Source organism: Moschus berezovskii, chromosome 11 (assembly GCF_049115385.1).
Source record: "Moschus berezovskii isolate FMDL1 chromosome 11, NW_MosBer_1.0, whole genome shotgun sequence".
NCBI lineage: Eukaryota > Metazoa > Chordata > Mammalia > Artiodactyla > Moschidae > Moschus > Moschus berezovskii.
The window spans coordinates 39,611,603-39,634,246 of NC_142470.1; the positions used below are offsets into that span (position 1 = coordinate 39,611,603).

At 39.4% G+C, this 22,644-nt stretch overlaps 1 protein-coding gene across 1 annotated transcript in view; it reads right to left on the bottom strand.

Moving 5' to 3' along the window:
• The window catches only part of ANTXR1 (ANTXR cell adhesion molecule 1), a 266,648-nt gene that overhangs the window by 166,702 nt on the left and 77,302 nt on the right, over positions 1–22,644 (bottom strand). Inside the window, exons 9-10 of the mRNA XM_055400577.2 lie at positions 19,420–19,480; positions 5,579–5,677 (exon numbers count right to left, since the gene is read on the bottom strand). Coding sequence (XP_055256552.1) covers positions 5,579–5,677; positions 19,420–19,480 — 160 coding nt within the window. The remainder of the gene's footprint in view (positions 1–5,578; positions 5,678–19,419; positions 19,481–22,644) is intronic.

Below are 22,644 nucleotides of genomic sequence, written 5' to 3' on the forward strand. Positions count from 1 at the left end.
GCTGTAAAAAATGTGATTGTTTTATGAATTTCTCTAATAGTTCAAAATTAGTATTTAGAAATGCAACATATTTCTGTATATTACTTTTGTATCCTACAACCTTACTAAACTCATTTCAGTTCAAATAGTTTTTCTTACTGTCTCTAGAATTTTCGTGTATAGAACCATATCATGCACAAATAGTGACAGTTTTACTTCTTCCTTTCCAATTTTATTTGGATTCCTTTTATTTCTTTTTTTTTTTCTGATTGTTGTGCTAGGACTTCCACTTCCATGTTAAAAAAAAAAAATAGTGGCAAGAGTGGGATCCTTGTTTTGTTCCTGATCTTCCAGGAAATGCTTCTGGCTTTTCACCATTGATTATGATATTGCCTGTCATGTGTCATACATGGCCTTTATTATGTTGAGGTATGTTCCTTCTATGCTCACTTTGTGAAGAGTTTTCATCATAAAAGGATGTTGAATTTTGTCAGAAGTTTTTGCTGCATATATAGAGATGATCATATGGTTTTTATTCTTCAGTTAGTTAACATGGTGTATTATGTTGATTGATTTGTGGATACTAAACCATCCACGCATTCCTGGGGTAAATCCTACTTGATCATGGTATATGATCCCTTTTAACCTACTGCTGAATTCAGTTTGCTAACATTTTGTAAAGGACTTCTACATTTACATTCATCAGTGATAATGACCTATAATTATTTTTTGTGGTATCTTTGTCTGGCTTTGATATTAGCATGATGTAACCCTTGTAGAATGAGTTCCGAAGTATTTCTTCCTCTTCATTTTTTAAAAATAGTTTGAGAAGGATAAATTTCTTCTTTGAATTTTAGTAGAATTTCTCTATGAAACTGTGTGGTCCTAGAGTTTTTTGGTTGGAAACTTTTTAAAGCAATGATTCAGTTTCACTACTGGTAATTATTAGTCTGTTCATTTTTTATATTTCTTCCTGATTCAGTTTTGGGAGATTGCACATTTCTAGGCATTTATCCATTTCTTCTAGGTTGTCTATTTTATTATCACATGATTATAGTAATATTTTATGATCCTTTGTATTTCTCTGTTGTCAATTGTAATTTTTCTTTTTTGACTTATTTATCTGGATACTTTCTCTTTTTTTCTTGATGAATTTGGTTAAAGGTTTATCAACTTTGTCTATCTTTAAAAAAAAACAAAACCTGTTCATTTCATTAACCTTTTCTATTGCTTCCTAACTCTCTATTTTGCTTATTTCCACTTTGATCTTTATTTCTTTCCTTCTAATGACTTTGGGTTTTGTTTGTTCTTATTTTTTTAGTTCCTTTAGGTGTAAAGTTAGATTTTTTTAGATGTTTTCTTGTTTTAATACACTTTAAATATTTTTATTTTACCTTCTCTTTTAAAATGCTCCCTAGTCTTCTTGCTTGTTCTCCTTTTTCTTTCAACTATTGTCATATGATTTATCATTTGGTGCTGTGAGCCCATCTTCAGAGGGAGTTATGGCTTCAGGAGTGGTGTAGGTTGGACTGGATATTTACTGCCTTGGCCAGGGCCGCAGCAATCAGGATGGCCACAGACATATTTTGGTGCTTCTGTATTATGTGGTTGGTAGAACATCTTACCTTACTCCCCTGCCTGCTTTCCTGAATCACTGAGCAGCTTTCCCTGTACCCATTTAATGTGTATTACAGCCCCTGGGGGCTTCCCTGGTGGCTCAGAGGTTAAAGCGTCTGTCTCCAATGCGGGAGACCTGGGTTTGATCCCTGGGTCGGGAAGATTCCCTGGAGAAGGAAATGGTAACCCACTCTAGTATTCTTGCCTGGAGAATCCCATGGACGGAGAAGCCTGGTAGGCTACAGTCCATGGGGTCGCAAAGAGTCGGACACAACTGAGCGGCTGAATGGAACGGAACAGCCCCTGGAGCCTGATTTCTACAGGTGGCTCTGCTTTTGCCTGCTTTCCAAATAGGAAAAGGAGTACATCGAGGCTATATATTGTCACCCTGCTTATTTAACTTAAATGCAGAGAACGTCATGAAAAACCCTGGGCTGGATGAAGCACAATCTGGAATCAAGATTGCCGGGAGAAATATCAATAACCTCAGATATGCAGATGACACCACCCTTATGGCAGAAAGTGAAGAGGAACTAAAGAGCCTCTTGAGGAAAGTGAAAGAGGAGAGTGAAAAAGTTGGCTTAAAGCTCAACATTCAGAAAACTAAGATCATGGCATCAGGTCCCATCACTTCATGGCGAACAGATGGGGAAACAGTGACAGACTATTTTTGAGGGCTCCAAAATCACTGCAGATGGTGATTGCAGCCATGAAATTAAAAGACGCTTACTCCTTGGAAGAAAACTTATGACCAACCTAGGCAACATATTAAAAAGCAGAGATGTTACTTTGTCAACAAAGGTCCATCTAGTCAAGGCTATGGTTTTTCCAGTATGGATGTAAGAGTTGGACTATAATGCTGAGCGCTGAAGAATTGATGCTTTTGAACTGTGATGTTGGAGAAGACTCTTGTGAGTCCCTTAGACTGCAAGGAGATCCAACCAGTCTATCCTAAAGGAGATCAGTCCTGGGTGTTCATTGGAAGGACTGATGTTGAAGCTGAAACCCCAATACTTTGGCCACCTGATGTGAAGAGATGACTCATTTGAAAAGACCCTGATGCTGGGAAAGATTGAGGGCAGGAGGAGAAGGGGATGACAAAGGATGAGATGGTTGGATGGCATCACCGACTCATGGACATGGGTTTAGGTGGAATCTGGGAGTTGGTGATGGACAAGGAGGCCTGGTGTGCCATGGTCCATGAGGTCGCAAAGAGTCGGACACGACTGAGTGACTGAACTGAACTGAACTGAACTTGCTGGTGTCCTATATCTAATCAGTACTGAGATCACAGCCTGAAGATCCCTCAGGCCTGGAGCCCTCACAGCTTTGCCTTCTGCTTAGATTTTTCATTCCCCTTTTGTTTCCTGTACCTGGGGGTTTCCTCCTCATTCCTTTGAGCAAGATCACATGTCACAGTTTTACATCATATTTTATGCATAATTTTGGAACCATTGACCAGAAACAGGTCGCCAAATTGTTTTAGATTCCTAAGTGGTTGATTTATTTTATTTTAAAGCAAAGGCAAGGAAAGCAGGATGGACATAGGTATTAACCTATACTTTGTATTTTCTGGTTATATTTATCATCTAAAAATATATGTAAACAATTTCAACATTTTGGCATTAATATGTTGGTGGTTTATTTCTGTCTTAGTGCAATACAAGTTAAAGGGAATTCATAGCCACTTACAAAAAGTATATATATTTGCTCTATAGCTTTAATTTTTTATTATTCATCCAAAGGCTTGGACAGTTACGTTATATATCTCACTATAAATGTAATTTTTAAAATTTTTTATTTTTTACTTAACTGTTTTTCTTCACATAATCTGCTACAAATAATATATTATTTCTTGACGACTCCAAGGCTTATATAATAAAAACCATAGCTTCATTATTGGGCCTTCAATTAGTCATTTGTTGATTAATAAGGGAATTCTATTCTCTTTTTTGTTATAAAATGGAATGCAGTATTTAGGAAAAAATCTTGAAAGAGGAAATACATACTATAAAAATGAAAACAGAATATTTTAAAATGTGGATACGGAAGTAGAAAAGGAGAATTGGAAAAGTAAGAGAATCTGAATTTGTTTTATTTTATGGGGACAACTCAATGAGATACTTACATTCATAAAGTTGACAGAAAGATGAAGAATTGAATATGTTGCATTTTAAAATTTATTTATCTTTTCTGTCCTCCATAGTTTCTTACTTTACTGAATATAAATGAACAGATGAATTAATAAAGACAATTTTTAAAAAATTCCAGGATTTCCCCCTTAGCTAGGATATTTTTAATAACTATTTGTTTGAGTTCAGGAGTGTTGCTTGTGGCACATAATATGGTTGAGTCACTGCCTTTCTCTTCTCCAAGCTGGCAGTGCTTGTGTTGAAAGCATAATTAGGTTTGTGGTTTAAGCTAAACCCAACAGCCTTTATTTCTTTTTAAATATGTAATAGGTGAGCAGACTGTGCAGGTGTTTGTAAGTTTATATTAGGAAAGGAAAAGAAGTTAGTTTCCCAAGAAATAAAATTTTATGGAGTAGCTGGAAAATATGTGTTTAAAATGGCATTCTATAAATCCATCATAACAAATTTGCATTTTTTTGTTATCTTAGTATAGAATCTCTGGGTAACCTTTCAAGCAACAGCAATGCTATACTCATGGCCATGCATCTTCAGAGAGGAGTTGGTTCTAAAGGCTTGCTTGTCTGGGAAGCCTTCTTCGGAAGGTGTTGATGTCTTTTGAGTTTAATCCTCAGGAGTTTCTGATCTTAGATTTAAAATTAAGAGGAGAGAGGGAAGGTGGACTTGAACATAACAAATTAAAGGAGGAAAAAAAAACAGAAAGATTCTGTAGAGGGTGCATGTCCAACTTTCACACTGACAGGATACTTGAAAATGTTTTCAAAAAGCAAGTACTTTCTGGATACGTGAGGGCATTTCTATGTATCAGGAAAAAAAACTGCATATTTCAAATCTTTGCAGAATTCCAGATGTTTCAGAATTCCAGATATACAGAAGTCATTGCATATGTTTGTTTAAATATTCAAGTGGGTTTTGAGATGTTAAAGAGGGAAAAAGGCATACCCTTCAGTTCTTCCTTTTTAAAAACAGGATAGTCCCTACTCCACAATGCTAACAGGAGGACAAAACCAGTGTGAAAGGTCAATAAATGAGTATCCTCTCCATTTTCTTTGTCTTTTTACCTCCCAGGGCTGTTGTGGCAAAAAGATGTGAGGTATTTAAAAGGTCCTAGGTCGCACAGAGTCGGACACGACTGAAGCGACTTGGCAGCAGCAGCAGCACTGTAGAAAATACAGTACATGATTGCTGTTTACTTCTGCAGATACTGAACCAGTAATTATCTGTGGGATGAATGCCAGATGTAAATAATAACAGGGACTCCTGGCCATCTGTCTTAACATAATCCATCTGCCCCATCTTTCTGGGCAGTAATCTGAGTCACACATGTCTTTAACTTCCCTGCTACAAATGTCTTGTGAATGTGCCAATGTTGTGATAATTCATTTTTCCCATGAAACGCACTTAGTTTTACATCCATCTTCCTGTATCTCAGGTCAGGTATCTACCCTGATGAGATTTTTTTTTGGCTTTTAGTTTACTCAGAATTAATAAATTTAGAACACCTATTTTTTCCCTCTTTTGCTTAAGAGTCCTGATATCTCACTAAGCAATGTGGAGCTTTGTAAGTCCTAACCAGTCAGGGCCACCACTGCCATCTGAGAGTTTAGAACTTGGTACAGGTATGCTGGTGGACTGGGAAACAAGTACCTGCTGCCTCTCCTTATGGGAGCAGGGGGACCACAGGGGCCAGTTATGCCCTTTATTGGTGGCATTTCTAGCAGGGAGGACCATTCTCTGTAGTTTCCTGTGTGCGGCTTTTCGGGAAGATGGGCTGGGAACTCCCCCTTCCCAGAAGCCAGCGGCAGAAACCCCCAAACTCCGCAAGAACTTACTGAGCGTGACTGACTCGTTGATCTTAAAGCTGCAGAGGACCCTGTCCACGTTGCGGGCATGTCGAAAGCCATTCCCTCTCACAACTACTTGAAATGATTCTGAAACAAAGAATAATGACAAGACACCTTAATTGACTGCACAATGTTAACCTTAAATTTCCCATCTGCCCTGAGTTAGGGTACTTGTTAACTATTCATCAGGCTTAAAATATTCAAAATCAGTGCAAGCTGAGAAACTGAAGCATCACCACTTAATCACTGCCTTCTCACTAGTTGTCCACCAGGAAGGCACAGAACTTCTTACTTTAAATTCCCACCTTGGCTTTGCCTTTATTGTTCCTCCTCCCTGGAATGCCTCTCCCTCACCTGTGTCCTGCAAACCTTACCCATCTCTCAAGTCGTCGCAGTTTTAAAACCTGTGATGTCTGTCGCCAGAAAGCCTCTTGTATCTCTTTTATACATTGGATGCAGAGGAAAGGATTTCTTTAGAACTCAAGGTGCCTAGGGTTTTTGAAGACCACATTCATAGTCTGCCCTGAATAGTGTACCATGTGACTAGGTATCGTTTGACGTTGTCTTTTTGTCTTTTCTTCCACAGGTAGAAAGCATGCCTTTATGTTTAGAATGTGTTTGACAACAGTTTCAGCTCTCCTGTCTCTGCGGGGCACACAGTGGGAATACCTAGTGTTAGCTAGGAGTAACTGTACTCACCAGAGAAGACAAGTCTTGTTTATGGGTGGCCAGTTGTCAAGCTTTTCCCGTTTGAACTGACATAGGTCCTAGCGTGGTTAGTGCTCTCTTCTCTCCAAATAGAAGAGATAATATAGCTCACTGGCTTCTAGCCCTGCATGTTAATTTTATGTTGGCATAATTCACGCTGAATTAACACAATATCTTCATAAAGTAAAAATAATGATCCTCTTACTAAGGGGGAAAAAAAACCCAACTAATTAATTTATTAAATGTTTAGGAATATTTGCTTAAGTTTGATGGTAACTAATAGCCAATACTTCATTTTCTTTTATTTTTGTCATCCTTTTGTATATTAAAAATTGGGGCATGGGATAATGCTGTGTGGCATTAAAAAAAAGACTAAAAGTTAGAAGTCAAAGTGCAATATTTGTGAAAGTGGATCTGGAAGTGTAAAGTGCTATTCAAATGGAGATTTTCACTGGAGGAAGAATGGAATTAAAGGACTAGCATAGGGGACTCTTCCAAACTTTAATAAATGGCATGAATATATGTCACCTTCATTCCCAGGAAACTCATTTAGAGATCATGTTTGCCAAGAGAATAATGACTGACATCAACTGCTCCCTCTTTGTGTGCCAGACTCTGTACTAAGTATTGTAAATGTCTGATCACTACAGGGAGGTACAAATGAGAAAACCAAGCTTAGCGAGGTTAAATAGCTGGTCCCAGATCACACAGCTGGTAGTCAGGATTAGAACTGGAATCCAGGTCTGTCAGGTGTCAAGTGCCATGTGCTTGGAACTCAGTCAGCATGCTCTTTACCATTATGCTAAAATGAATCCTCCATGTCTTGTGACATATGAATCATTTAGAGATTAACACTGTGATTTTTTTAAGCTTATTTTATTTTAATTTTCGGCAGGTTTGCCCGTTTTCCAGGTAAGTGGAGCTGGCCTGGCTGGGAGGCAGGGAACCCAAAGCAAAGGAAAGGAACCTAGAGGCACTAAGTGTGCCTCAAGGAGAAACAAGTTAGCGCAGAGTGCTGCTGAGAGCTATGAACGAACTTCACTGTGAGGAAACTGAAAATTTGACATTGTAAATGACTTGTCCAAGATCAAGTAATCTGTAATTGGTAAGCAGCAAAACTGGGTACTAATGTATGATGTACTAATGTACTGTTAGTTTTGAACTATATTAAGGTCATGGGCACATAGCTTTTTCAGATCCAATTACCAGGCTACCTGATGCCAGCTATAACTGTTTTGAAACAATGCATGAAGAAGAATGCCAGATTCTCACTTTGTTCCTTACTATATATCCCAGACTGGGAGGCCCATCTGTATGATCCCCTCTGACTCCCCATGGTGGGGGGCACTGCCCTGCTGTGTTCTTCCCTCAGCCAGCTGAGGATTCAAGCCATCTTTCTAGTTTCTCCAAACTCTGTCTTTGTAATTTTTTATTCGGCTTCAGTGACAGAGAAAGCCAAGATTTTGGTGGTAACAAACAGGGGCTTATAGTCTGGGGTATGTGATGAGGAACGAAGTAGTGAGAGTCTGGTATCCTTCTCCTTCTTGTATTGTTTCAAAATAGTCGTAGCTGGCATCACGAAGACAGGTAATTGGTCCCTAGCAGCTCAGACAGTAAAGAATCTGCCTGCAGTGTGGGAGACCTGGGTTTGATTCCTAGGCTGGGAAGATCCCCTGGAGAAAAGAATGGCTACCCACTCTAGTATTCTTGCCTGGAAAATCCCACAGACTGAGGAGCCTGGTAGGCTACAGTCCATGGGGTCACAAAGTGTCAGACATGACTGAGTGACTAATATTACTATCTCTGGTTTATTTTCCTGTGGCTTTCTTTCTGAAATGCAAAAACTACAAGGGGTGGTCTGCAAAGGGAGAGATTGGGAAAGCACCAGGTACAGGATGTAATTAGCATAGAGTTAAGAGGCAATACATGCAGGATATAATTGATGAAGAGTTAGGGACCATAAGTGCAGGACATAATTTACAGAGTGTCAGGTTAGTTTGTGAAAAGTAAATCTAGTCACAGACTACAGATTAGGAATAGTTAAAAGTAAAACTAGGAGTGATCAACTCTTTCAGGCATGTTTATAATTCTTCCCTGACCTGTTCACTGTTCTCTTTATTTTCTTTGTTCTCAAGAGAGGGAAAGAAAAAAAGAACCTAATTCCTCTATTTTCCTTTTCACTGCAACAGTATGAGTATTAAGAATTTAGATACGCATGTTGATGCATAGATAGGATTGCTAAATTTAGAAGGATGAACTAAATAGTTTTCTTTTTTAAAATTTTTATTATTATTATTATTTTTAACACCAAAAACATTTGGTATTGGGTTATAGCTGATTAACAAAGTTGTGATAGCTTCAGGTGAACAGCGAAGGGACTCAGCCTTTTCTTTCAATGTCTGCCTGGCATGTGATTGATGACACTGTTGGTTCAACAAGCATTCTGTTAAGTGCCAGGCATTGTGGAAGAATCTTATTGTACAATATCTTTTCATTCAGTTTAGCCTTTAGAAACTCATTTCTGTTTTTAGTTTGAATGCTAGACATCCAGAAATCTGCCATTGGATGTTTTAGCTGATTCAGAATGTTTTCTGCCTCACTGCTGGGCCTGCTTCTCTTATTTCCTCAAAGATCAGTGGAAGGAGAGAAAATGCTGGAAATGCAGGCCATGTGCCAAATTCTCTTCTCTTAAGGTCATATCCTAGCCTTAGCAGAGCTGCTGAGGGGTCCTCTGTAAGAGAGGATGTCTGCCTGGTTGGGCCTGGCCCACCCTCAGGGTATTAGGAAGAAAGACATCAGGAATCCATGAACAGCCACAGTGGGAACTAAACAATTTAACCCCCAGGCCTGGGGAGCAGATGGAGGAAATGATGCTCTGGGAGGCACACCAGAGCAGAGGCCAGATGCCACCCTGCCTGGTACAGTTTCTGTGATAGGATGCACATTTGGTCTCCAGAAGAGCCCAAATATTGACCCAGCAGCCCGACTGGAATGTCAGCCCTTCACACGTAGAGGTTATGTAACAAAACCTTTGTCAAGTGGATCTGCCAGCAAGCGAGACCAGGACACACCAGAACCAGGACATACTGATTGAATTACACTATTCAGAAAGCCCTGAACCTGCCTCTCACAATAAGTACAACTAAGGTTTTTTTCAGTTCAGTTCAGTCACTCAGTCGTGTCCGACTCTTTGAGACCCCATGGACTGCAGCACACCAGGTCTCCCCGTCCATCACCAACTCCTGGAGTTTGCAACATGTATGTTGGATACAGCAGAGAGATTGGAAAGCTTCAGGGAGGATTTTCTACCAGGAAATGATCTTTTACTCCATCTCTTTACATATTCTTTAAGTTAGCTTTAAGATATATATTTATTATGACTTTTCCCCACTTTATTCTCAATTATAATTTAAACTTCCTGATGGGAGAGGCCATCATTTCTTTTTTTTAGAATTTTGGGCTGTGCCTAACCCAGGGCTGAGTCAGTGTCAGTCTAAGCTCCTTTAATGAATGAATAAATAACATCTTGGGAGAGAAAGGGAATAAGGGAAGGAGAATGTGGTCATTTATTCAGGTACCAGTCAGATAAAATCCTGTTTATTTTTTGAGACTTAATAAGGTCATTGAGTGAGAAGATGCCCAACATCATTAGTTATTAGGGAAATATAAATCAAAATCCCTCCACACTCACCAGAATGGCCATAATAAAAGATATGGACAATAACGTGTTGGTGAAGAAATTAGACCCTGTGTACCTTGCTGGTGGGAATGTAAATTGGTGCAGTTGCTTTGTAAAATAGTTTGGCAGTTCCTCAAAAAGCTAAATCTAGAATTACTATATGACCCAGAAATTCTATCCCTAGGTATACACTCAAGAGAACTGAAAACATACGTCTACAAAAAAGCTTGTACATGTATGTATTCCTAATAGCCAAAACGTGGAAATAACCCAAGTATCCATCAAATGATGAATATGGTACTCATACAATGGAATATTGTTCACCATATAAAGTAAGTAAATTCTGACACATGCTGTGAAATGGATGAATCTTGAAAACATCATGTCAAGTAAAAGAAGCCAGACATGAAAGGCTACATATTGCATGATTCCATTCCCTTTCATTTCCATATGAATAGCACAGATTAGCAGATCCAGAAAGACAGAATATTGTCTGGCAGTTGCCAGGGCTGGAGAGAGTAAGAGATGAGGAGTGACTGCTTAAAGAGTATAGTGTTTCTTTTTAAGATTATGAATATATTCTGGAATTAGATAGTGGTTATAGCTGTACAACTTTGAGAGTATATCAAACATTACTGAATTGTACTCTTTAAAAGGGTGAATTTTAGGATATGTGAATTGTAGCTCAGTTAAAAAAAGAAAATGGTTAAGGTCAGAGAATAGCTTGATAAACCTATTCTATTCCCTCCTTTTCTTTTTTTTTTGAAAATATGGAACACACAGTTTTGTGATGACCTCAACAAAGATCCTTTATCAATCACCAGATCTGAAAATGAGATATCTGCATATTCACCATTTGCTCTGATCACCTAAGACTTTTGTTGTTATCACTAACAAAATTATTGTTAGTGATATTTCTATCTTGTGAGTTAGTTTTAATTTTCTCTCCTATTAAATGCTTATTGTGACATGTAACATCTAAAATATAATATAGAGCTGGATGTGTAGTAAGTGCTTTCTGATGCCTAAATTACTCCAGAAGATTTTTTAAAAATTTTTATAGCTATTTACTTTTTAGTGAGGTATAATTGATATACAAGTTGTATGTAAGGTGTATAACTGAAACATTTTGATACAGTTACACAATCATGGGGCAATACACAATCAAGATGGTAAACACACCCACCAGCCTCAGAAGTTTCCATGTTCCCCTTCATAATCTCTTCTTTCAGTCCCTCCCCATACCATGCAACCACTGATCTGTTCTCTGTTGTTGTAGATTAGTTTGCATTCTCTAGAATTTTATGAAATGGATTCATATGGTAAGTATTTCTTTTTGGTCTGACTTCTTTATACTCAGCATAATTATTTTAAGACTCATCCATAATTACTTTGAGGTTTATGCATAGTCTATTCCTTTTTATTGCTGAGTATTATTCGTCGTAAGAAAAACCACAGTTGTTGATCCATTCATGTGTTGATGAACATTTGAGTTGTTCACAGTTTTTGTCTTTTAAAAATAGACCAGTTATAAACATCTGTGTACAAGTCTCTGTCAGAACATACATTTCTTTTTTTCTTGGGTAAATACCTAGAAGTACAATGGCTAGGTCACGTGGTAGGTGTATATTTAATATTTTGAGAGACTGTTAGAACTGTTTTCCAAAGTGAGAGTACCATTTTACATTCCCACCATCTAAGTGTGAGTATTCCTCCTTCAAATAGAAATATCTTTGAATGAAAAAAAAAAAAGACCAAGCAGAGAATTAAACAACTGATTCAGAAGAGGTGGCTATGGGCCAAGCATGAACTTTTTTAAGAAAATGAAGAGTGAAAGAAACAAAGCCACTTTTTGATGTTGCTTAAAAGTGTCTGGTTTAAGCTGCCTAAAAGTACCTTCCTTTGCACTCATAAACAATGGGAAACAGCAGAGTACAATAATACAATTGCTTCTCAAATGATGATGTGGAGAGCTGATGATAACCTCCTTCCATTTCTGGAGGACAAAAGCTTCACATGTAGAGTAGTTGGCAAGTTGCATGCTTAATTCCAATTAGTTTCTTCCAGGAGTATTGCTTATATACAACACTATGAGCTTTGACTGTGTGGATCACAATAAACTGTGGAAAATTCTGAAAGCGATGGGAATACCAGACCCCTGACCTGTCTATTGAGAAACCTGTGTGCAGGTCAGGAAGCAACAGTTAGAACTGAACATGGAACAACAGACTGGTTCCAAATAGGAAAAGGAATACGTCAAGGCTGTACCCTGCTTATTTAACTTCTATGCAGAGTACATCATGAGAAACGCTTGGGCTGGAAGAAGCACAAGCTGGAATCAAGATTGCTGGGATAAATATCAATAACCTCAGATATGCAGATGACACCACCCTTATGGCAGAAAGTGAAGAGGAACTCAAAAGCATCTTGATGAAAGTGAAAGAGGGAGAGTGAAAAGGCTGGCTTGAAGCTCAACATTCAGAAAACAAAGATCATGGCATCTGGTCCCATCACTTCATGGGAAATAGATGGGGAAACAGAGGAAACAATGTCAGACTTTATTTTTGGGGGGCTCCAAAATCACTGCAGATGCTGATTACAGCCATGAAATTAAAAGATGCTTACTCCTTGGAAGGAAAGTTATGACCAACCTAGATAGCATATTAAAAAGCAGAGACATTACTTTGTCAACAAAGGTCTGTCTCAGTTCAGTTCAGTCGCTCAGTCGTGTCCAACTCTTTGCGACCCATGAATCACAGCACGCCAGGCCTCCCTGTCCATCACCAACTCCCGGAGTTCACTCAAACTAGTCAAGGTTTTTCCAGTGGTCATGTATGGATGTGAGAGTTGGACTATAAAGAAAGCTGAGCACCGAAGAATTGATGCTTTTGAACTGTGGTGTTGGAGAAGACTCTTGAGAGTCCCTTGGACTGCAAGGAGATCCAACCAGTCCATCCTAAAGGAAATCAGTCCTGAATATTCATTAGAAGGACTGATGGTGAAGTTGAAATTCCAATACTTTGACCACCTGATGCGAAGAGCTGACTTATTTGAAAAGACCTTGATGCTGGGAAAGATTGAGGGCAGGAGGAGAAGGGGACGACAGAGGATAAGATGGCTGGATGGCATCACTGACTCAATGGACATGAGTTTGGGTGGATTCCAGGAGTTGGTGATGGACAGGGAGGCCTGGTGTGCTGTGGTTCACAGGGTCACAAAGAGTTGAACACTACTAAATGACTGAACTGAACTGAACTGAGCTATACAAGTCCGAGGCCATCATTGTGGGACCACAGGAAAACTGTGTGTAGGCAAAGGGTGAATTTCCTAAAGAGGAGCTACACTAACGTAGGCAGGGCCAATCCAACATTGGGCCAATTCTCCTAATTACACACAGGCTAATCTGCAAAACTATTTAATTAGGAAATTTAAAGAAGAGTCTATATTGGAAGGGAAAGAGAATAATTTAAATGCAGGCAATGTCAAACCTGGGGTTTCCCAGGTGGCACTAGAGGTAAAGAACTTTCCTGCCAATGCAGGAAATGTGAGAGATGTGGGTTCAGTCCCTGAGTCAAGAAGATCCCTGGAGGAGAGCATGGCAGACAACTCCAGTATTCTTGCCTGGAGAATCCCATGGACAGAGGACTTTGGCTGGCTACAGTCTATAGGGTCACACAGAGTCAGACATGACTGAAGCGACTTACCAGGCACACATGCAAAGTCAAAGGTGCTGGAAAGGCTCTCCACAGAGCAGGTGACTTCCTATATGTTTTAGAACAGGAGCTGTTCTAAATACAGGGACTTAAGTACCACACTAAATGGCAACCATATGTTTGGCCTGGATATAGGGTGACAATGGGGAGAGGTGGGATAGTATGGTGAATTGGAAAGAGTACATGCTTCTTTTAAAGGGAAGTTATTCAGTCTCTAATAATCACTATCATGTGATAAATACAGGCCCAGTGTTGCTAGATATGAATTTTTCAATACGAGATGAAAATCTGAATTTTTAGGTGAAATCAGACTTTTAAGTGTTAGTAATAAATTTGTTTTTTTTAATTGCAGTGTGAATCAAAAAGAGCATATGCACAGACCAGAGAGGGCTTGTTGGCCGTCAGTTTATAACCTCTGGCAGTGGAGGCTTTGGGGGACGGCTCTCTCTCCAAATAGTTTCACTCATGACGTTGAATGAAATTCTTTTTGATCAGGGCAGATCCCTACATCTTCTTCCCATTAACACTTTTTGTTAAAATGCAAAACAGTTCCAAGTGTACTGGTCTCTTTAGCAATTAAACAATAATCACCCATTAATATCTTAGCTGACATTGAATTAAGTCTTTAGAAACTTAAAGTTATAAAGGAGACCCAAAGGAGGAGTTCTCTGGACAGCATATGTTTACAGATGGTCATTCAGCTGTTGCTCACATAATTCTAGGGGTGGAAAGTTCAGACCATCTACTCCACCGTTGGAAAGCTTTCATTGTAAAAGTTGCATCTGTTAAGCCAAAATCTGCCTCTTTGAATTCCTCCCCATCCACTCCGTGGTGGTCTCCTGAAGCTACATATAATCCTGAAGCTACATATAATAAGACCAATAATTCCTTTCTGCATGGGAGTTCTCCAAATATCCTTGTGTTTCAATTCTTTGTCTAAATCTCTGTGGTCATTTCAGTCCTTCCTCATCCCACAAGCATCTCATTAGCATCTCTTTGAGCAGATCTCTGCTATTGTACTTCATACATGGTTTTGTATTTTATCTGAACATATGACTAACTCCTAGAGAAGACTGAGAATTTCATGGGGGTTGGGACCAGGCATGCATTTTAGTACTGAAATCTTTTCACATTGTTTGGTACGTAGTAGACACTGAGAACTGATGGAAAAGAAATAAAGAAAGAAGGGGGAGGGAGAAAGAAGGAAAGAAAAAAGGGAAGAATGAAGGAAGGAAGAAGGGAAGGAAGGAAAGAATCAGTGACTGGAATCTTAGAAGCTTGACTATCCTGTGTGTTCCTGTAAATGGACCTTGAGCGCTTGTTTGGAGGTTGTAGCAAGGGAGCACAGCTACTTGTATATTCTTGACTGAAGAATGGACTACAGTGCATGAAGCACTATAGCATTCATGAACTATGCATGAAGCACTACTGCGGAAGGTTATCCTCTTCTCCTAGGCATACAGCTTCAGGAGGGACACACATGGGAGGGAGGGAGAGGACACCTGCCTAGCCAGCCAGATCAGCTCAATCAATCCTGTCTATCAGTGGAGTGACAGATCACAGTCAGGCTGCCCTCACATCCTGAATGAATTATTAAATAGTTTCTAGTTCCATCTCCTCTTCTATTAAGAACATGTGCCAATGCCATCCTTAAAATATAGGACTTGGAGCCATGGTCTGAACTTGGAATAGTACAGCATGGAATTAGCTCTCTTACCCTGGACACTGGATGGCTACTGATGCACCCTAAGATGGCATCAGCTTCTTTTTTGTCAAAGGCATTCTTGTTGGCTCTCAAGAAAGCTATGTGTCTTCTGGCTTTTTTTTTTTCTTTTTCTTTGCATGAATTGTTACTAAGTCAGTTTCTATAAACTTGCTTGTATATTAAACTGTTTGCAAGTTCATTTTATATTTGTCCCATTAAATTTCACCATGTTATTTAAAGGCCAACAAGGAAAGGTCTGTGTTGGATCTCAGTTTTGTCGTCCAGTGCATTGTCTCACGGCCTCACTCAGAGCTCAGTTTGCTGTCAGAATTATGCCTGTTGCTGAGTTGTTGGTGAAAGCCAGCAGAGATCACTGTCTTGGGGGAATGCAGTCATCAGCATCAAGTGTCTTGAGTGGACAGGCCTGGGTGGGGCTTCACAGGAGTGGGTGCTCTGGCTGCCAAGTAAGGGAAGTAATTCAGAGAGGCAGGGGAGGGGCCTGAGAGGAAAGGTTTTGGATGAAAGCAAATTCTATCTTCTTCACAGATCTGTCTAGGGTTTAGTCTCAATATTTCCTTGTTTACTTTCTCTCCTTCAGTACATATTGAGTTAGTGAATCATTTTGCAGTTACTCTGAACTCTATATATTTCTCCAATTTTCTTTCAGTAGAGAAACACTGTTGTTGTTTAGTTACTAAGTCATGTCTGACTCTTTTGCCACCCTATGAACTGTAGCCTGCCAGGGTCCTCTGTCCATGGGATTTTCCAGGCAAAAATACAGTGGGTTGCCATTTCCTTCTCCATTGGATCTTCCCGACCAGTGGATCAAATCCATGTCGCCTGCATTAGCAGGTGGATTCTTTACCACTGAGCCATCAGGGAAGCCCAGAAAAACATACAGGCATATTTTTCTCATCTAGGTATGATGTTATCAACATTCTCACATTGACCTTCAATCCTTATTAAAATGATACTTATGATAATATCACCTTGTTTTGTTATAACAGTTCATGATTTTTAAGCACTTTCACATAAATCTCCGGATCCTCGCAGTAGCCTAATGAAAATTTCAGACGGGGTCTACTTGACAGGAGTTCATAACCACGGGGAGTGGCCTCCAATTTCTCATGAAAGCCATGCTTACTCCAAGAATGATCAGAGACAGACCTTTAAGAGAATCCTTGGAAGAACTTTTGGAGTAGGGGTATCTTGTGAAAGTTTCATTTTCTTCTTAATAAAGTTATTCTCTAATCAACATATTTTAACCCTAATGATTCTAAGTCAAGAGAGGTGGGAGCTTGCCTTTTCAAAACCTGTGACTAGGTCCCATTGTTGTGTCTTGTGTTAATTTTTTTCTAAGAAATAAAGGAAATGGTAGGGGGGGCGCAGGGGGAGTTGGGGGTTAGCAGATGCAAACTTGTATATATGGAATGGATAGATAACAAGGCCTTACAATATAGCACAGGGAACTATTATCCTGTGATAAACCAAAATAGAAAAGAGTGTAAAAAAGAATGTGTGTGTGTATATATATATACACACACACACATATATAACTGAATCATTTTTCTGTACAGCAGAAATTAATACAACATTGTAAATCAACTATACTTCAATTAAAAAAAGAAATAAATAGAATTGAATAGTTTACTCTGACATGGAAAAACTATTGTTTGTTTATAAATATGCAATATTGCATTTCAGTCAGAGATTTAAAAAATATCCACAGGAAGATTCTTTGGACTGGATTTACCAGAGATTTGTCTATTTTATTGGTTCTTCATGGTCAAAGACACAGCTCCTGGGATAATTTATCAGTTAACTTGTTTTAATTTGTTTAAATTCATTAATGCATTTTGATCTTTTTTCTTGTATTTTCCTTAGCTTTGAAAATATCTTTTACTTAATTATTTTTCTTTTCTATTTAATAAGAAACATACTAAAAGCTGAATTTGCTAGGATCAGATCTTGTAGATCTTGATATTTCTGTGACATATTCATTATATTTATATATGTGGGCTTTTTATTGTCTTGAACACCTTGATGGTAAGTAAAGCAGATTTTAGTTTATTAATCTTTGATTCAAGAATTATTTAATAATATATTTTTCCATTGTCCAACTGGTTGAGATTTTGTGGGTTTGAGGGGGTCTTGTTCTGTCTTCAGCTATTTCTAATTTTGCTTCATTTTAAATAGCCAGTTCAAAGGTCTGATAACTTCTTGAGATTAGGTGAAAGTAGTTGTTAATCAGGGTCAAATGAGCAAAAATTGGTGCATTGTTTATTGAAGGAATATATGAATCAAGACATTCGGTCAACATTTATTGACCACCTATTAAGTACCATGTACTCTGTGAGGCAGTGGGAAGTGGAGAGAAATAAGATTTCTTCTCTGTCCCCAAGAACCTTACAGGAAGGGGACTGATTATGCTAGTGAATTAACAGAAGTTGTATTCATTGTCTTTAAATGTTCTGTCGATACATGGTTGCAAAACATCCAGTAGGATTGCTAAACTCCAAGTCTGGGTTGTTTTTTCATGAATGAGATAATTGCACAAGTAAGGAACTCCCCTATTTTCTAATTGTTTTAAAATTAAGGAATTATAAAAATCGTGGAGGCTGATTTACCTTGGAGCTAATGAACCCTGGTTAAGGCTCCTGGCACTGGGTTTCATGTAGTCATATGCTTTTGTAAATTTGCAAAAGTAAGATATTTCAATTCTTTTTCTTAAGAAGGTTTTCCTGGACCTGTCTTTGTGCCAGCTACATATGTTCCTGCCATGTGTGTTGCCAGGTAGCAGTGTATTTAAAGGTCAACAGATACCCTTTGTTGATTGCTTTTCTTCAGGAAATTTACACACATTTCTGAATAGTCAGTCCCCAAGTACCACTAACAACATTGTATGTTTACATATATACTGAGTGTTTTGTTGTTGGTTCATACTATTCAGTATATCTAACTCCTTGAAAGTGTTTCAGCTATTCTAAAATATAGCCAAGAAACTGGAATGAAATCCTCAAGGAATTACCTCACTTATATCAATAAAATATGCCATAAAGAATAAAACTGTACAGTTTTTGAAAAAGCTGGAAAGTTCTTCCTCACTACTTACAGGGTTGCATGATATATTTTTTATGATAAATTAATAATTGGCACTTAGTATTTTAGGAGACTAGAAAGATGATGTCAACAGTGAGGTCTCAACAGTGGAAGACTCCAGGTCCTAGAGCACCAGGAAATAACGGAGAGAGAGTTTATCCTTTTTGAATCTTGAGCACCTACCACACTGTCCAGCATTCAGTAGGTGCCTAACAGTACTTTTTAAATAAATAAAAGGAGAATGGTGGGGAAACTACCAGGAATTGTATGAAGAGAGCCAGCACCGATGAAGTTTTAGGCAGTCCATTATAATACAAAACAACAACAAGACCCCAATTTTGATCAGTCAGAAAAAATACTGTGACCCAGAGAAGGGTGATTCTTTGTTAAATAGAGGTTTGCTGCATTAATGACAAAATTATAATGGTTCTTTACAGGGACAACTCGAGTTGCCTATTGACAGTCTGTAAGGGCTGGCAGATGGGGCAATTAATTAAGATCAAAATATTAGTTATGGAAAGAGGGTCAGCACCAAACAATTAAATATGTCAACATTTCAGAGGTGGCCTATGATCACTGTGATGTGATGTAGGGCTGCCATGAAGATGAAGGGTTAGATTCCACTTGTATCCAGAGAGAGGTGTTGGTAGCGGTGTGTGGGAATCCAGTATTTCTGTAATATTCCTATAATTAGTTCCCACAAAAGGAGAGAATTTGGATAGGCTTTTTCAAACTTTCAAACAACTGACATGTTGTTTATTTATTACCTTTTCACCCCAGAAGCAAATTTAGCAATTTCTATTCCTTTTTTCCCCCTCCCCTTTCGTGCCCTGACTCCCTTCTTTGCTACTGATGAAGTAAATGTGACCTGAATTCGAAATCTCATCATTCATGTGACAGCAATTAACACTTAGTTTCAATTTACCTCCTGCGCATATGGTGGATGGTTCAGCTGCTAGAATTTCAATGCAGGATTTCTTCAAAATCTAGGAGGAGAGGAAATCAAAAAGTCAAATTTTGATTTTAGCTACCAAGATCAGAAGGCTCAAGGATACAATGCTGTAGTGGGTGGGTAAGTAGAGTGTCACATTTTCACTGGTATCATTAATGTCAAGCATTTAATGAACAGTACTGTCTTAGATGTTCTGGGTGTCACAAAAGCTATGTGCATGCACTGTTAAGTCGCTTCAGTCCCGTCCGACTCTGTGCGACCCTATGGACTGCAGCCTGCCAGGCTCCTCTGTCCATGAGAATTCTCCAGGCAAGAATATTGGATTGGGCTGCATTGCCCTCCTCCAGGGGATCTTCCTGACCCAGGGATTGAAGCTGCATCTCTTAGGTCTCCTGCATTGGCAGGTGGGTTCTTTATCACTAGCACCACCCTGGAAGCTCCACAAAAGCTATAGGAATTACTTATTCATTTGTTCTGGCAGATATGTATTGAATCTATGAAAGGTCAGTCCTAGTTATAGAGAGGTTTAACATCCAGTAGATGAAATGGGAGCTAAACTTGAAAAGATAAATAACCACGGACCATTCTATGTGATAGGTGCCAGGGTGAAAGGGCAGACAGTACGAGCTACAGAGTTCGTGGGGGAGATCACTGAGGGCTGTAATTGAGAAGGGCTTCCTGGAAGAAGTGGCTGCTGAGGGTGGGACTCAGTCAAGTGGGCAGAGGTAAGTTAAGGGAAGGTTAAGGTCCCAGCAGGGAGTGGCATTTGCAAATGTGAGAAACTAGAAATGCATAGACCTCTTTAGCTGGAACAAAAGAAGCTTAAAAAGTAGAAAAATGAGTGATTAATAGATAAGACCAGAAAGACAGGATGGAAATGGCCAACTCTCTAGAAGAGATGCATGCTCAGATTACTCAGTCACCTTCTCGTTAAAGAAGTGGAAACATGTTGCAGGCGAAGGATGTCTTTGAAGGCTGCTTGTGGCGCCTCACACTTTAAGAGAACCTTCCTTAAATGGAAATGTAGTTTTTCCCCCAAGTGAGTCTTACAGGGTTCAGTGGAGAGTCTGGAGAACTCCAAGACTCCACAGGGAGTGAATAATAAAGGCTTCTGGCGAAATCAGGGCATCTGACTTTTAAGCTTTTCTCTGCCATTTATGAATCCCACCGTTTATTGCATAAGGATTCTAAAATTTTGGCTAAGCATTTTTAACAAGTATAGGACACTGAGTGATATACTGCTGTATCTTTATTTGGGCGGGCCTTACTTAATTTGGAAATTGAAGTGGGTCAGAGGGCTGAAGCGGAGAAGGCAATGGCAAGCCACTTCAGTACTCTTGCCTAGAAAATCCCATGGATGGAGGAGCCTGGTGGGCTGCAGTCCGTGGGGTCGCTGAGGGTCGGACACGACTGAGCGACTTCACTTTCACTTTTCACTTTCACACATTGGAGAAGGAAATGGCAACCCACTCCAGTGTTCTTGCCTGGAGAATCCCAGGGACGGGGAACCCTGGTGGGCTTCTGTCTATGGGGTCACACAGAGTCGGACACGACTGAAGTGACGCAGCAGCAGCAGCAGCAGAGGGCTGAAGAAGACCATTGCCCTATTTATGAAAGGGGCATTTGTTAAAAGAATTAATACTGAAATAAAATGTAAAGTCTGTAAAAGAAAAAAAGCATTTTTAGCATTGGGAAACACCCATTAACTTGCATGGATGTTTTTAGCAAATATGCTTCTTTGTTCCAGCTTAAGTGATACATATGCCACAAGGATACAGTCAAACCAAATATATAATAAATTACAAAAGGGGAGGAAATGGATTAAAGGGAAAATCAGGGGAAGATGAAGTAAGGAGTGAGAATAGCATAAACAAAATACATTGGGAAGAGCTTATTTCCTTGCTAGGAGTGGCTCCTGAATTTAATTCTAAGCTTTCTAGTAGCAAATGAGGACAGACAATATTTATGAGATTCTCAGTCTGAAGAATGAGAACAAACCAGTTTCTCAGAAAAGATAATATTTACCCATTCCAGAGAGAAATCTGGGCATCCTCATAGAGAAGCATTGTGAAAAGAAATGAACATGCTTCAGAAAATTGTTCTCTGATATACAGACGACAACACATTCAGATGTATTCACTTAAAGAGGCTCCCTCGCAACCATGTATTTGAGGTGATTCTCTATACCTGAGGGTCAAAAGAAGCAGCACGATCCTCCCTCAGTATCTGCAGGAGGACTGGTCCAGGATCCCCATGGATACCGAACTCAGAGGATGCACAAGTCCCTTATGTAAAATGGTGGCGTATCTGCACACATTCTTCCATATACTTTAAGTCAGGGGTCCCCAACCTCCAGGCTATGGAAATAGTATGCATCCGTGGCCTGTTGGTAATTGGGCTGCACAGCAAGAGGTGAGCGGCAGGCAAGAAAGTTCATCTGCCACTCCCCATCACTTGCATTACCACTGAACCATTCCCTTGCCGCCACCCCTGGTCCATGGAAAAATTGTCTCCCACGAAATCAGTCCCTGGTGCCAAAAAGGTTGGGGACCGCTGCTTTAAATCATCTCTAGATTGCTTATAATTCATAATACAATGGAAATGCTATGTAAATAGTCCCCAGCATGCTGCAAACTCAAGTTTTACTTTTTGGAACTTTCTGGATTTTTTTTTCAAATATTTTTGATCCCCAGCTGGTTGGATCTGCAGATGTGAAACCCAGGTTACAGAGGGCTGACTGTATTTCTTTTTCTTGACAATTCTAAGATTCAGACTTCCAGTTATTTTTCCTGAACATTCTTTCTGCCTCTTTCACAATTTAAAGGCATTTTAGTATCTGTTTTCAGCTTCTATGTGATTCCAGAGACAAGGCAATTTGTTCCTTTTTATCAGCGCTTGACTTATTTCCTCTCGCTTTGGCTTACCCAGTCACCACGCACCTCAAGCACAGGTGCAGCCTCAGTTCCCCCAGTTTCGCAGGAATGGGATAACATGCACCCAGCTCTCCGCCTCCATGTCTGTTAGTCAGTGGCCCCCACATACCTGGCTCTGGGGACCCGGTATCACCCCTGAGCCCTTCACTGACATTCTGACTTGGAATGAGGGACCCCCCAAGGATATATCCTGGGCATCCGTGTTCCCCTTCCGGCTTTTCCTTCCTCCTCTTTCCAATGGTCAATACAGTCCTTTAGATGCAGC